General features: G+C 41.3%; 1 protein-coding gene across 1 annotated transcript in view; it reads right to left on the reverse strand.

Annotated features, from left to right (window-relative positions):
* The window catches only part of LAMC2 (laminin subunit gamma 2), a 59,173-nt gene extending 46,674 nt beyond the window's left edge, over positions 1 to 12,499 (reverse strand). Inside the window, exon 1 of the mRNA XM_025405637.1 lies at positions 12,056 to 12,499. Within this exon, the coding sequence (XP_025261422.1) occupies positions 12,056 to 12,134 (79 nt within the window). The 5' untranslated portion in view covers positions 12,135 to 12,499. The remainder of the gene's footprint in view (positions 1 to 12,055) is intronic.
* Between the last annotated feature and the right edge of the window lie 3,013 nt (positions 12,500 to 15,512).

The following is a 15,512-nucleotide window of genomic DNA, read 5'->3' on the forward strand; positions in this document are numbered from 1 at the left end:
CTGGAGAGGCTAAGGCAGGGGAATCACTTGAACACAGGAGGTGGAGGTTGCAGTGAGCCGAGATCACGAAACTGCACTCCAGCCTGGCAACAGAGCAAGACTCTGTCTCAATTAAAAAAAAAAAAAAAAAAAAAAAAAAAGGTGATATTCAATTATCTTTCTTATTTAGAGGAAAGGATGTGCCCTGTGTTTCCTTTCCTGCATTTTGTGTCCCTCATTCCCTTTCTGAGACATCAAATCTTTTTCCCTCCTTCCTTTGTGCAACTCTCTTCCCTTGGGTGTGATGATGTCATGCTGCCAGGTGTCTGCCCGCCTTCTGACCTTCCCTATTCAAGGCTTTGCTGGCCCCTCTCCTTACCCCAACTCTAAATGTCAGTGCTCCTCAGGGCTCCTTAATCTCTGTCGGTGCTCCTCAGGGCTCCTTAATCTCCACAACTTCTCTGTCTGAGTCTCCCCTGGGGTGATCTCATCAATGGCAAGGGCTTCGATAACCACCATAGGTGTTGACATCCCAAGATACTTCCTTGGTCCAGACTTCATCCTCAACTTCAGGTCCTCAAGTCTGCCATCCACTTTATTTATTTACGTATTACTTTTACATTTCCTTTTTTTTTTTTTTTTTTTTTTTTTTTAAGAGGCAGAGTCTCACTCTGCCGCCCAGGCTGGAGTGCAGTCACACGATCTTGGTTCACTGCAACCTCCACCTCCCAGGTTCAAGCGATTCTCCTTCCTCAGCCTCCCGAGTAGCTGGGATTACAGGCACACACCACCACACCTGGCTAATTTTTGTATTTTTAGTAGAGACAGGGTTTTGCCTCGTTTGCCAGGTTGGTCTCAAACTCCTGACCTCAAATGATCTGCCCACCTCACCGTCCCAAAGTGCTAGGATTACAGGCATGAGCCACCGCGCCCAGCTCACTTTACATTTCCAATTGGTTATCTCAAAAGTTCTTCACAGAAAACCTCTTTAAAACCAAACTTGTGATTGCCATGCCTTGAAGTCAGAAAGCTGGAAGCTATCCTTACAGGTTCTCCATCTTTCTCACCTGCCTATTTAACACTGAATTTTGTTGCTATAACCCACTAAATATCTCAAATCCATTCAAGTCCATCTCCACTATGGCCATATCTAGACCAAACCTCAACCATCTCTTGCCTGCCATCACTTTCTAGCTGAATTCCCTGCAACTCCTTTTCCTTCCCTCCACTCAGCAATCAGAAAATCTTTCCAAAATACAAATTGTATCACGACTTCTCTGCTTAATATTCTGTAGTTTCTTTCCTTTCCTTTGACGTTAAGCACCAGAATTCCTCAATATTGCCTCAAGGACTATCATGGTCTTATCCTATCTATTTTTCCCGCCTAATTTCATATAACGCTCACCACTGGGACATCTTGATCTCTCTTCCATTCATTCACATACACTTCATTTTACGTCTTCATTTCCTCTGCTTCTTAAAATTCTTGCTTTATAAAAGAAAACCATCATGGTGGGCAGAGACGAGTTGAGGCTGACAATCTCAACTGGTCTCCTATTTCATTTTTTTCAAAGAAATTACACTAAAAACTAAATCTTAATACACCTTATTGGATACCATTCCCTTCTTCTGAGTCAAAGGACTGCTCTCGTGTAAACCGACAACTCTTCTATGTTCAAAGACAGCAACAGTTGCCTCCATGAAGTCACCTATAATGAGGTCTTTCAGTGGGAAGTCCAAATGTAAAAAGCTATACTGAAGATGGTGAATAAAGTTTCAGTTGCATATAACCACTTTTAAAAATCTAGCAAAGGTTGTTCTCAGTACAAAAGCAATTATTGAAAGTGTCCTTTAAATAGAAATTTATCCTAATGTATTTTAAACATTTTTATCAGCCAGGCACAGTGGTTCACACCTGTAATCCCACCACTTTGGGAGGCCAAGGCAGGTGAATCACTTGAGGTCAGGAGTTTGAGACCAGCCTTACCAAAATGGTGAAACCCTGTCTCTACTAAAAATACCAAATTAGCTGGGCGTGGTGGCACACACCTATAATCCCAGCTACTCGGGAGGCTAAGGCAGGAGAATCACTTGAACCTGGGAGGCAGAGGTTGCAGTGAGCCGAGATTGTGCCATCGCACTCCAGCCTGGGGAGCAAGAGTGAAACTCCGTCTCAAAAAAAAAAAAAAAAAATTTATCAAAAACAAATAATTTTGACAAATATTCAAATTGCGTATTATGTATGCAATCCAAAGCAAGATACCACCTGTCATTTATCAGTTTGACATCAAAGGCATCAGAAGCTATGATCCTCTTTGCAAAAATCCATCTCTTCAAATCTGAGATATTCAAGATGAAAAGATGAATATTTTTATTATATTATATTTACATGTGATGATGAAAATGCTTATAAGGATTTTTCTAGTTTTAAAACCTCCTACATGGAATTTTTCTTTCCAAATTTTAATATGTTTCTCGGCTGAAGCAGATATTTTAAAACAAAATCTGAATCCTTCATCATTTAAACTGGCCTTGAACTTTATTGTTTAATGTGTGAATATCTGCTCCCAGTTTTATCTTTTTAAAGAATGTCACAATATGTTCCCTAATTAGAATAAGAAAACTGAAATGGTACTTCTCTCGCTAAGCCTTTTAACTGAATTTAATCTTCTTTCGCAAATTTTTCATAGCCACATTTTAAGCCACCACAGCCAGAGGACTGATGCCGTATCCTCCTGAGCCTGATCATTTGTTTCATTTAAATAAAGGGTATGGCACCAGTTGACATTTAAATGTCCAAGCAGTGTGAGTAAGGCTGCAGCAAGAAGTGCAAGGATGAGAGGAACGACGGAGCTCAATTCTCTAAACACACAGGCAATTTTGAATCATAAAGTACCGGTGAGTCTTTTCAACTCTAAATAGTCCAAAGTCATCAAGAGTCAGTGAAACTCAGATCACTACCATTTCCTTTTGAATGATTATGGCTTCAGAGGAGACACCTCTCTCACCGAGAGTTCATAGTACATGATATCACAACCTAGACTTGGGAATGTGCCCATGTGAACTGTAGATGACTCAGCTTGGTGAGGACTCACTCCATCAGGAGTTCACACCTGGAGATGTCTTCCCCTGACACTCCACTGGAACACCAGCCCCAGGCAGACAATGAGGAGGGGGAAGAAAGTCCCAGCGAACAGGGAAACTGGGGACACCACATTTTGTCTGACTAGCAAAGGAGTGGAGGGCAAAGGTAAAAGCTGAGGGTTCAGTCTGAGTAAGCTCAAAGGTGAAAGGGAAGGCAAAATGAGGACATCAGAGTTATAGCTGGCACTGTCAAAGGCTCTACCACAAGACAGCTGCTTTCAGCTGCAGCACAGACTCAGGAAGTGATTGTGGTAAGATTCTATATGACAGCAACCACCTGCATGGAACTCCACACTCTTCTGACCACAGAAACAATGGCTTATACATTTCTGTGAAGTCACCCACAAAGAAAAGCATTCCAGCACAGAAAGGACATTTAACTGTTATTCGAAGAGCACAGTGTTCTCTGGACATTTCTTGCATGGCTTAGAAAAAGGTATCCTCTGCCCTTCTAAGAAGCAGTTGAAATAAAGGGAATCAGAGATTCCAGGGAAGCTAGAGGTAAATACTTGAAGCAAAGAGGACCAAAAGGAAAGAAATCATGTATGATATGTCTGAACAAAGAAAAGTTAAAAAGGAGATTCTAATTTGTATTAAAATGCCTTTTGGAGATAATTGGAGTATATATTAACCATGATTTTTCAATTATTTAAATTTATGTTTCATTGGTTCCTTTAAAAAATAATAATAAATCTTCCTTTTTAAATCCTTATTGCTTTTGTGAATAATACTTTTTTTGTACAAGGAGATTAGGCACAGATTTTTTGCTATCACTACATCCCTTCACAAACATACAAGCATTTAGGTATGTGTGTGGGCTTACATACCATTATACAGTTCTTAGTCTTCACAAAAGAACAATGGTAATTCATGTGCATTTGCAATGTTGGGAAAATATGCATGGAGTGCGTTTATAGCATCTTCCTTACAGATTCTTTTTTTTTTTTCAGAAAAAAAGATGAATTAAAACTGTATTGCTGGCTGAGTATGGTGGCTCACATCTGTAATTCCAACACTTTGGGAGGCCAAGGTGGGCAGATCATGTGAGGTCAAGAGTTTGAGACCAGGCTGGCCATCATGGAAAATCTCCATCTCTACTAAAAACATAAAAATTAGCTGGGTGTGGTGGTGCTCACCTGTAATCTCAGCTACTCAGGAGGCTGAGATGGGAGAATCGCTTGAATCCAGTAGCCAAGATTGCACCACGGCAAACCAGCCTGGGTGACAGAGGGAGACTCCATCTCAAAAACAAAAACACTGTATTGCCTAAAGTCAGAAGAATGAATTAAATGAGGTCTTATGGGCCAAACTACCTTTATAAATCCATAAAGAGAAGTAACGAACATTTTGAGAAGAGACTGGACCATGAAGACTGCATCAGGGAGTATCTTGCATCTCAGTCGAACAAATATGCTGTTTCTCCACCTACCACTTCCTATGGCAGGTCCACCGTGGCCTCTCCCCTGCTCCCTGCGGATCTCAGAATGTGAAGATCCCCTCCTACCGTGGTACACCTGCCAGGATGGGGCAATAGCAGCAGCTTCAGATTACTGTTGGATCCACTGCCTTCCTGAAGTAGGCCAGGCTATTTGGGATGAAAAATGATTTTTAAACACTAGGAATCCCCTACCAGAAAGTATCCTTTTACCAAGAGCAAAATGGGCAGTGATTTGAAACAGCAGTAAGTATGTATAAAGCTTACATGGTCAACATTTTGGCCATGAAGCTGACCACTTCCTGAAAGACTCCAAAACTTACAATGGTCTGTAGCAGGGAGAGAGAAATAATCTCTGGACACGACTACGTATATATAGATGCAAAGTGTCAACAGTCATTAAAGAACAATGATTGATAAATGAGAAAGTCTTATCACAGTACTATCTAAACTGAGCCCCTTGGTCAATTCCAAGCTGCATGATAACCTGACAACAGAGTGGAACAAAGGGAAGAGGAAACTTGGTAATTTGAAATCTGTTCTCTTGTTAATGCCTCACAAACTAGAGCTGTGCTTGGTTTTAACCTGTTGTTCTCTGATATTTTTAAAGGAAAGGCCAATATATTGAATCACATACACAAATGGAGACTTCTGAAAAGATGAGATAGATGTCTCCTTTAGAAATACAAGTGGTATTTCAACAATAGATAAAGGTTCCATCAAGCTTGAAACTTAGTTTAAATGAAAATTCAGGCTGGGCACAGTGGCTCGCGCCTGCAATTCCAGCACTTTGGGAGGCTGAGGTGGGCAGACTACGAGGTCAGGAGATCCGAGACCGTCCTGGCTAACACGGTGAAACCCCGTCTCCACTAAAAATACAAAAATTAGTTGGCCATGGTGTTGCACCCCTGTAGTCCCAGCTACCCAGGAAGCTGATGCAGGAGAATTGCTTAAACCTGGGAGGCAGAGGTTGTAGTGAACCAAGATGGTGCCACTGCACTCCAGCCTGGGTGACAGAGCAAGACTCCATCTCAAAAAAAGAAAATTGAGAAACACGCCAACGAATTATCTCAGAAAAAGAACATTAAACTAGCAACTGAAATCTGGCCCTGGTCAAGGCAGTCACTCTTCTGTGCCTCAATTTTCCTATCTATAAAAGGATGAAACATGCTGGAGCCCAGCTCTGCTATGACCAATAGTGAGAATTTGGGCAGTTAATTTACCTCACTGGGTGTCATTTTTCTCATGTATAAAAATGAGAGGCTGTTGTAGAGAACCCCTGAGGCCCACTCTCATTTTAGTTCTACAATACTGTAATAAGAGAAAAACATGGTGAAACATAAAATATTTTGTAAGAAATGCCCCACATCAGTGCAGCTGAGCATTTGGATGATTTGTCCAAGTTTTAAGTTAGTTGTGGGAAATGATTTGGCTGCAATTTGATTCTTTTCTATTGAGGAGATACATATCCCCACAATAAATAAAAAGACACAGTTAGAATTCTATAAATATAAGCCCTGAAGAAGTGCAGGATCCGTATACCTTTGGCCAATTGATCTCCACCCCTCACCTGATACAAGAGAAGGGAAAGAGTCAGGTTCTTCCCTAGATCAGTGTTGGAGAAAGAACCATTCTCTTCTATTTCCACGGTTGTGACGATAAAGAAGCACATGCTTGTTGGGGAATTACATACACAGACATACAGTCACCTACAGACAGAAAAGACTTAGCCTTTGGCTTTGGACATGATTCAAACGTTACATCACCTATCTAGGGATTATATTAGAACACAGCCTAGTAATGATTCAGTCACCTATAGGTTTAATTTTTGACTAAATGAGAGTATTCCAGAATCTATGGAGCTCCTATTTCTACACTGATCTCTCTCTCTCTTTTTTTATTTTTATTTATTTTTTTTTTATATGGAATCTCATTCTGTCACCCAGGATGGAGTGCAGTGGCATGATCTCAGGTCACTGCAATCTCTGCCTCCCAGGTTCAAGCAGTCCCCCTGCCTCAGCCTCCCAAGTAGCTGGGATTATAGGCACATGCCACCACACCCAGCTAATTTTTTTATTTTTTAATAGAGACAGGGTTTCACCACGCTGGCCAAGCTGGTCTTGAACTCCTGGCCTCAAGTGATCCGCCCGCCTCGGGCCTCCCAAAATGCTGGGATTAAAGGCATGAGCCACTGCACCCAGTCCTCTACACTGATCTCTAATAAATGATTCAAATCTTGCCCTTAAAAATTTCTCCAAAAAAAAAAAAAAAAAAAAAAAAAAAAAAAAAAGTCAGTAAGTTTGAACCACTAAGAACTTAAATGGGAAAGATATTCCCAGGATTCTCTCAACACCTTAACTTTATGCCCTGACTTTCCCATAAACATTAATCACAAATCAACAATCTTTCTCAGCTTCTTGGGCCAATGAGGCTGAACTAGTGGCCGGCCCCAGTTTAGAACACCCAGAATTTAAGCCCACATGGGAATTCCAGCCCACCTCCAACCCAATTCTACATCTCTGTTCATGCTTGAATATAAGGTAGAGGTTTTAATTTTTCCAAAATTATCCCTCAGGAAAAAAAAAAGATCATATTTAAGTCCTTTCAAAATCTTGCATATTATAGGGTACTTTCTCAATTACTTTATTGTAAAAATATTGTTTGGGGAAGATACATTAAGTTAAAATGACCTCAATCAATGTATTGGAGAGTTATCAGTAAGAAAGGGGCCCAGCTATCTAAATAATTCTCATAATGGTGCATTTCTTCATAATTGTGAATGCTGAAAGTTGTTGCATATAAGCCTTTCAGAGTGATCACGCTGTGAAGATCACAATACACACTGAGGGATAATTTTTCTATCTTTTAAATGTTTTGAAATGATGTACTTTCCAGTGACCACATCAAAAACAGATTCAAACAGTACTATATCTCAAGTCATCTGGTGAGATGAATATAAATGAATATAATTTGAGTATAATTACTTCATAAAATGTGAGTGAACAAATCAATCCTTCTAAGTATATTATTTCATCAATTATGTGACTTTCACTATATCTGTGTAATTAATTTACTAAATTAAACATAAAGAGACATTTGACTACTACAGGTATATTGCTAAATGTTTTCATAATCAAGTTGTCCAAATCCTTTCTTTGGATGTGGGGGAAGTTCTTCCCATTGGGAAATGAGAGATGATCTTTGTGGGGTCATCTTATATTTGAGCACGTTTTAGAAAGCATCAGATTTGCTGAATCTGTATGTGATGAGGTCTGATGGATGAAAAAGGCAAAGAGAAGTAATGATACGAGATCCAATCTTCAAACTGCAACCTGCTTTGGGTTCCTTGTTTCGTTGGGTAAAACTTGAAGCTCATTTCTGCTTGAGCAGGAAGGCTCCTCAGCACCTTTCTTGGGCTGATGAAAGGACAGTAAAAAGGAGGCCCTTCAAAAATGTTACCACTTAAAATACAGAAGGCAATATACCAAATTCAGTACTGGCAGGGCAGTTAGTTGTAATAACAATAGTAATCTATTAACATGTATTAAGTGCTTACCAGACAATGTGCAAAGTGCTTTTTGTGTAATGATCATATCAATTTATCATCCTTATTCTAGAGATATAGAAGCTAAGTAACAGGTGAGGTAGCTTGCCCAAGTCTCCAAGTATAAATGTGCCACAATGGTACATGATAGGGCTGGGATTTGAACCCAGGCAGTCTTACTCCAGAGCCTGCACTTTTATGTATGATGCTATACCACTTCAATGATTTAAATAACAGAATCTGTAAGGGAGCATAAACATTTCAAAGGTTCCTTCCTACTATCCACAGCATCTTTTTTCTAGCGTCAGGGCATGGGAGGAACCAAATTAGTGATCTGTAATAATCATGGATTCTGAATTCGCCATTCTAGAAGAACAATTGCTTCAAAACTCACCTGATGGCTAAATCCAGATGTGTTAGTCCTCATTCCTTGTATATACACATTTGGATATCTGAATACCAGTTATTACTGCCATGTTGCTGACAGTCTTCCTTTGACTAACAAAACCCTCTTCTTCCTTGATTCTCCTCTATCCTCAGTGCTCATTCCTCCTGATTCTGCTCCATTGTTCCTCTATCTCTTGTTTAAGTGCTGAGGTTTCTTTTACCTCCATATCCTAGGCAATCTCGTCTGTGGTCAAGGCTTTGCTTTCTACCTGTGGGCCCCCAAATTCATATCTCAAATTTCTTTTCTAAACTTCAAAATCATAGTTCCAGCTGTTCACTGGAACTGTTGGATATCTCTATATGCATCTCAAATTCAACAGGTCCCCACAAGAACTTACTCTCTCCTCTCCACTCACTGTCCAACCTTGTTCCCAAATCTGATCCTTCTTTTATTATTATTATTATTTTTTGAGATAGGGTCTCACTCTGTCACCCAGGCTGGAGTGCAATGGTGCAATCTCAACTCACTGTAGCCTCACCGTCACAGGCTCAAGTGATCCTCCTGCCTCAGCCTCCTAGAGGTGGGGTTTCTCCATGTTTCCCAGGCCGGTCTCGAACTCCTGGGCCCAAGTGATCCACCCACCTCAGCCTCCCAAAGTGCTGGGATTATAGGCATGAGTCACTGTGCCCAGGCTGACCCTTCTTTTATAGTCCTCATCCTTTAATGGCCTCACTGTCTAACCACGTACAAACCTAAAGCCTCGGATCCATCTTGGACTCTTCCTTATTTCTCACAACTTTTCTGTACTCATATCCCTAACACGCAGACTTATTGGATCACCAGATTCTTCAGATTTCACCTTTTAAATGTCCCTGTAATCTGTGTCCTCTTTGCTTTCATTACCATGATGAAGGCTTTCATTTGAATTACTGTAATAATCATTTATCTGGCTTCCCCAGCTCCACTTCATTCTCTTAGCCCTTGAGTGAGTGACCTTTCTAAAACATGAATCCAGTCACACTCATTCCTGCTTACGAATCATTCATACAGCTCTTCTTTGCCTATAGGGTGCCATTCGACTGCATAGCCTGGCACATAAAGCCCTTCACAAGCATATTGGTGGCTATGTTTCTAGTCTCTTTCTTATCTCTTTCTCAATCCTTCTCTAGTCATACCTCTTGCTGTGAACTAAGATCCAGACCACTGGGGCCACATGACACTTTATGTCACACCAGGCAATCCTATCCTGAAGGGGAGACTTGGTCTTCCTGATCTCTGGACAAATAAGTTCACTATACTGTACTGTTGGCTTTGGATTTTTTAAAGAAATGTGGTTCCAGGCATTTTAAGGCACTTTACAGTAATTGTTCATCCTTTCAAAAACTCTACAAGTTTGAAGTACCATTGCCTCCATTTAACAACGAAAAAGCAGACACCAAGTGTTACTAATAAGAAACTAGTAATGAACCAAAATGTAAAGCCGGGTCAGGCTGACTCTAAAGCCTGTGCTTTAGCTGAGCCCAGCCCTGAAAGTCTTGCCGATTTCATCTATTGCCATAATTTCTACTGCAAGGAAACAACCAGGAAGCAACCTCACTGCCTTAGGTTCTCATATGTGCAGCCCACAGGACACTCAGACACGGTCACTTTGGGACATGGCAGGTACCATATTTTCAGTCCAACTTCTAGCACATTCCAGCATCCCATGAATGAGAAAGCATGTGTGTTCTACCCTAACAACAAACTTCACATTCCCATTGAATCCCAAAATGAAGGCCTCTGAGGAGGGAGAATAAAACCTCAATCTGCCACCGAGGAAGGGGAAAGTGGAAATGAGCCTCAGTGGTATTTCTGACTTCTTGGGGTGGATGGATGCCGAGAAGCTGGTATGTCTTTAAGAACTGAGAGTCCTAGCTCTGTCCCCTTAAGCCTGATTTTATTAAACGATTGATAGCATCCTACATATTTATTTTTGTTCCCTAATGCTAATACACACATATGCACTCAACTATAGCCAACAAGAAAATTGCTTAAATAATTACTTCTCATGTATAAAAGATGTATCTTATTCCTTTATTACTTTTATAATGGGGCTCAAAAAGCTCCAGTCTAAGAGCCCCTGGATCAAGTACCAGTTTCATCTCTGCCAATGGCTGCCTGTGTGGCCTTGAGAAACACATTTTCATTTTCTCATTTTTCAAATCAAGAGATTCCAAGTAGTTGATCCATAAGCAGTCCCTTTAAATTCTAATATTCAGACACTATTCTTACTTTGGGGATGTCTTCCATTAGAATGAGACTTCTTATCCCAGCCCTAAGAGAACCTACCCTTCATGACCATTTTCAGAACCTTTTATTTATCACATTTTAAAACTACATATATTGAAGGTATACAACATGATGTTTCGATATACACAGTAAAATAGTATTCTAGTCAGGCAAATTAATATATTCATTATTTCACATAGTTACCTCCACTTTTTTTTTTTTTTGGTGGCAATCATACATGGTTTTGAAAATGGTAGTCAGAGATGATAGGTTGGAAGTTAATTCCAAGACTATCTTAGACAAAAAGGACTGTAGCATTGCATTCAAACACATGCTCAAACATTATTCGTGCCACTCAAATCCAATTCAGGCCAGCATCAGCCAGAGTGCACAATAATATTGGGAATGGTTTATACAATTCCATGTGCATGTGAGCATTATCTTATATCCATGCATGCACATGTGTGGAAATGGCTTCTGGCCTTGGACGTATTGAAATAATGATTGAAATGCCATCAGGTGAAGGAGGTAATATAAACATAAAGCATCAGGGCAATTATACAGGCATATATGGATAGAACTAGGTGACAAGGAAAACACCCATAAAATGTTGCCATAGCTGACACATGCTTACATTTAACAGTTGCTAGGTTCTCACAAAGTTTTGTTTACATGAACTTAACGTCTAATACATGACAGCCAACTAGGTGCCCTAGATAAGATCAAATGATATATGACACAGGTGCCCAATAAGTGACTGTTGAATGAATATTACATGAAAATACTATGAAAAGTAACGTGATGCAAAAAAGGTGAGGGTATAGCTAATACTCTTAAGGCTCATTTTTCTATCTGAAAGTTGAAACATGAATTACAGGACTATTGAAGAGGTTCCTTTGCAATCTTTGTGGTGTTCATAGTCACGGGAAACATTCCCAGCAAAACCTCTTAATAAAAGCACACGCTGGGGAAAGAACGTATATAACAACATATTACTGATCAAATAGGGGGCCCTTGGTCGAAAAAAGAAATCAAGCAGGAACATTTTTAAAGCAAGGAAGACCCTCTTTTGGCACAGCTTATTGGCTTCCTATTTTTAAAAAGCAGACAACTTTACATATTAGTCTCATTTAAAATCAGTCTCTGGAGAAGCCCCAGATGGGGGAGGAGAAGGGAGCGCTAACAAGGTTCTGGACAAAGTGGGAATCCTCGGAGGTACGTTCAGCCATCACGGTCTGCAGAGAAAGGCAGGTTCTCAGCCCAGGGCTGAGACGTTTCCTCGTGGAAGCCGACTCACCTTCCCTCCTGGAGGTGGCCCGGGCTGCGGGCAGGAGGAGCGAGAAGCAGAGGCAGCAGCCCAGCCAGAGCGCAGGCATGGCGGGGCCGGGCCGCTCCGTCTCTGTCTCCGCTGCAGGGGTCGCTGCCCGGCGCCTCGGCTGCTGGTTCTCACTCTGCGCTCTGCTGTGCCTTCCTTTTCCTTGGTCAGGTGGTTTTATCGACTCTTCTACCTGACTCAGTCCTGACAGGAAGAGAGCCTGTGTTTCAGGGTGTGACTCACCTGTGAATAAGGAGGACCCAGCCCTCCAGAGGCAGACAAACACACACAGCACACACCGGGCTGGAAAAGCGCTCCCCGCAGCCGCCCGCTCCCCCTTGCAGCGAAGAGGGCGCACACCTGGCCCGGGCCAAGGGTGTGGCACAGAGGCTGCGGCCTGGGAGCCTTCGCCTGGAATGTGCCGGATTCCCCGGAGTCCTCCTTCTCTCCCGGGGTGGTCCAGGGCAGATTCACAGAGGTAGATAGCAGCCCACCGCTTCCTCAAACTGGGAGGCCCAATCTTAAGTGCGCTAACTCAGAAATACGGCAGCAGCCCGAATCAGCTCCGGCTTAAAGGACATCAAGGAAGACAAGTCAGTCGGAGAGTCACAACAGGGTGCTCTCCACCCTCCAGCTTAGGGTCAACCTCTCTCTGAAATACAGCAGCCTCCTTTCTCCAGGCTGAACCAAGGGTTCCTCTGCTGGCCCACATAACTTCCTGCTCACCAGGGTTAGCAACTCATAAAGTAACCTGTTGACTGGCCAACCTCCCTATAAAGACTGAGTATCGTTTTCTTTTTGCTTTGTTTGTTTGTTTGTTTTTGTTTTGTTTCCAATGGCACCATCATAGCGCACTGCAGCCTCCAACCCCTGGGCTCAAGCAATCCTCCTGCCTCAGCCTCTTGAGTAGCTAGGGCTACAGGCAAATGCCACCACATCCAGCTAATTTTTGAATTTTTTGTAGAGACGAGGTCTTGCTGTGTTAGGCAGACTTGACCTTGAATTCCTGGCCTCAAGTAATCGTCCTGCCTTGGCCTCCCAAAGTGCTGGGATTACAGGCATAAACACCATCCCTGGCCCACTTTATACTCCTAACTACTACAGTATCTAGCTTGCAGTTGGTGCTTAATAAATATTGGGTTGAAATGAGTAAGAAAGAGGATCTAGATACCAAACTCTTTTATCTTAGAGTGTATTTCTCAGCTATTCTCCTTGGGCACTAGAGAAAATAGTTGTTGAGACCAACTTTGAATGGTATCCACTGTGCTAGGTGAGGTGAGTCATATCTAGACAATTGCAAATCTTGGCATAAACTATATTGTCCCTTCTCCTAAGGAGGTTAGTGACAATAATTCAGAGAGGTGGCTGTCAAGAAGGCTTTGGTTCCTGCTGGAGATTTAAAAATTGCTAGAGCTTTATAAATACACAATCTGTCCAAAACAACCAACCCTTCCTCCCAACATCGAGGCCTACAAAGGCCCCCAATAAATAGCTGTTTGCTGACTAAATGTATGAATATTCTCTAGATTGTTCTGTGGATGACAACATAAGATAACAAACAAATCATCCAGGGCAGACATAAGTGTCAAAGGTTCTAAGAACTTCAGTTCATGCATGTCATGGAGACCAGGGTGGGCTGACTGGGATAGCTAAGGATGGCTTTGTACAGAATGTGGAGCATGAACTGGGTGTTAGGAATAACTGGGGTCTGAATACAGAACCCAAGAATGGTAGGGGTAAGACAGGTTGCTACAAAATGGCTGACACCTAATCTAAAATCTCCAGCAACAAAACCTGAGGAATAGAAAAGAAACTCCAACTTTCTCACCCAAGGCTTGATTCTCTTCTACTCTACCCAGGATTCAAACAAATTACACAAATATTCTTCTCTCTCAAAACTCAGAGTCTCCAGCTACAGCTAAGGTTTCAGTTCACAGAGACCAGGTCTTTAGAATTTTCCCTCCTAGTCGCTGGTGCCTTGTGAAGGCTGAGGTCCTCTCCCTGAGTCCCATCCATGTTGTGCAGTTCACCACAGTCCTGCAGGAACAAGGCACAGGGCCCTGCAAAATAAAGTCTTGAAGGAAGATTTCATTTTAGTACCGATTGCTATAGTTTATTATATCTTAAAAGTTGGAACAGATGTGTTCATCTAGCATCCTTTTGGCACAGTGATAATAGCAATACAAACACATAAGTAATGCTTACTGTTTGTCAGTCGCTGTTGTAAATCCTTATCACATTAACATTTTAATCTTTAAAACAACTTTATGAATTAGGTGTACTATTAATTTCCGCATTTTACAGACAAGAAAACACAGGCATGCGAAAGTCAGGTAACATGCTCAAAGTCACACTGCTAGTAAGTTGCAAAGCCAAGGTTTAAAATCAGGCAATATGACTCCTCCACAATCCATTAGCTCTTTGTTAGGTCAGATTAAAAAGTACCATTAAAAAAGACAAATTCACATCACTGAATGAATTCAACATTCAGTCAAAGGTTATTTATCAATGACCATTCTAACCTGGCCAGATTGTAGACTACTGGCCTACATCGATAAATTCAAGTCACAAAGGACTCAGAACAAATGTTTCCAAAGTTTCCCAAGATGTTAGTTCTAGAAGGACTCCCAGAGGTCATCTGGACCACGGGTAGCAAATGGACAGCAGGCCCCTGGGCACCAGACCCACCAGCAGCCTCTTCTATGTGAACAGTGCAGGATTTAAAACATTTTTAAACCATAAATGCTTTAAGGCAGGCACTCCCTAACTTTTCTCAGTTCCCACCTCTTCACATTGCCTTATTCTGGGCTTCTCCACACATCCAAACAACTGTCCGGCTCAGGCTTGACACCCCTGCTCTGGCCTCATCCCTTACCTTGCTCAGTGACAATATCAACCCATTTTACCAATCTGAGAATTCTTCTCTGGTGCATTACTGGGGTTAAGAGTGTTCTAGTGGCCAAATGTTGATGCTTGGGCAGGTTCCTAGGGCCAAATTCTAGCTTCTATTCATCAAGGTAGTTACTTTGCTTTCTGTGATCCTTAGTTTCTTAATCTATAAAATGGAGATAATAATAAAACACTTACCTAGGAGGGCTATTAGAGTTAATGAATTATCTAGGGCTCAGAACAGCACCAGGCACATAATATGTACTATACAGATGTAGTCATAATAAGAATAATAATTATTGTTTTAAAATTATTATTATCTCTGAGTAAGCACTAATCATTTTTCTGTTGTTATAATTACTAACAAATACCATATGAGAAAGATGAAGTTTTTGCTTCAACCCATCTACTAATTAATTATTGAATCATTATTTGAAAATTTTGTGGAACTCTTGGCCTAATCCAAGTTCATGCCCAGATTACCAATATTTACTTAGATGCTATTAATGAATTCATATTTTTGCTGCATATCTGGAAATTTCCTTCACAT

Source organism: Theropithecus gelada, chromosome 1, assembly GCF_003255815.1.
Source record: "Theropithecus gelada isolate Dixy chromosome 1, Tgel_1.0, whole genome shotgun sequence".
Taxonomy (NCBI): Eukaryota; Metazoa; Chordata; class Mammalia; order Primates; family Cercopithecidae; genus Theropithecus; species Theropithecus gelada.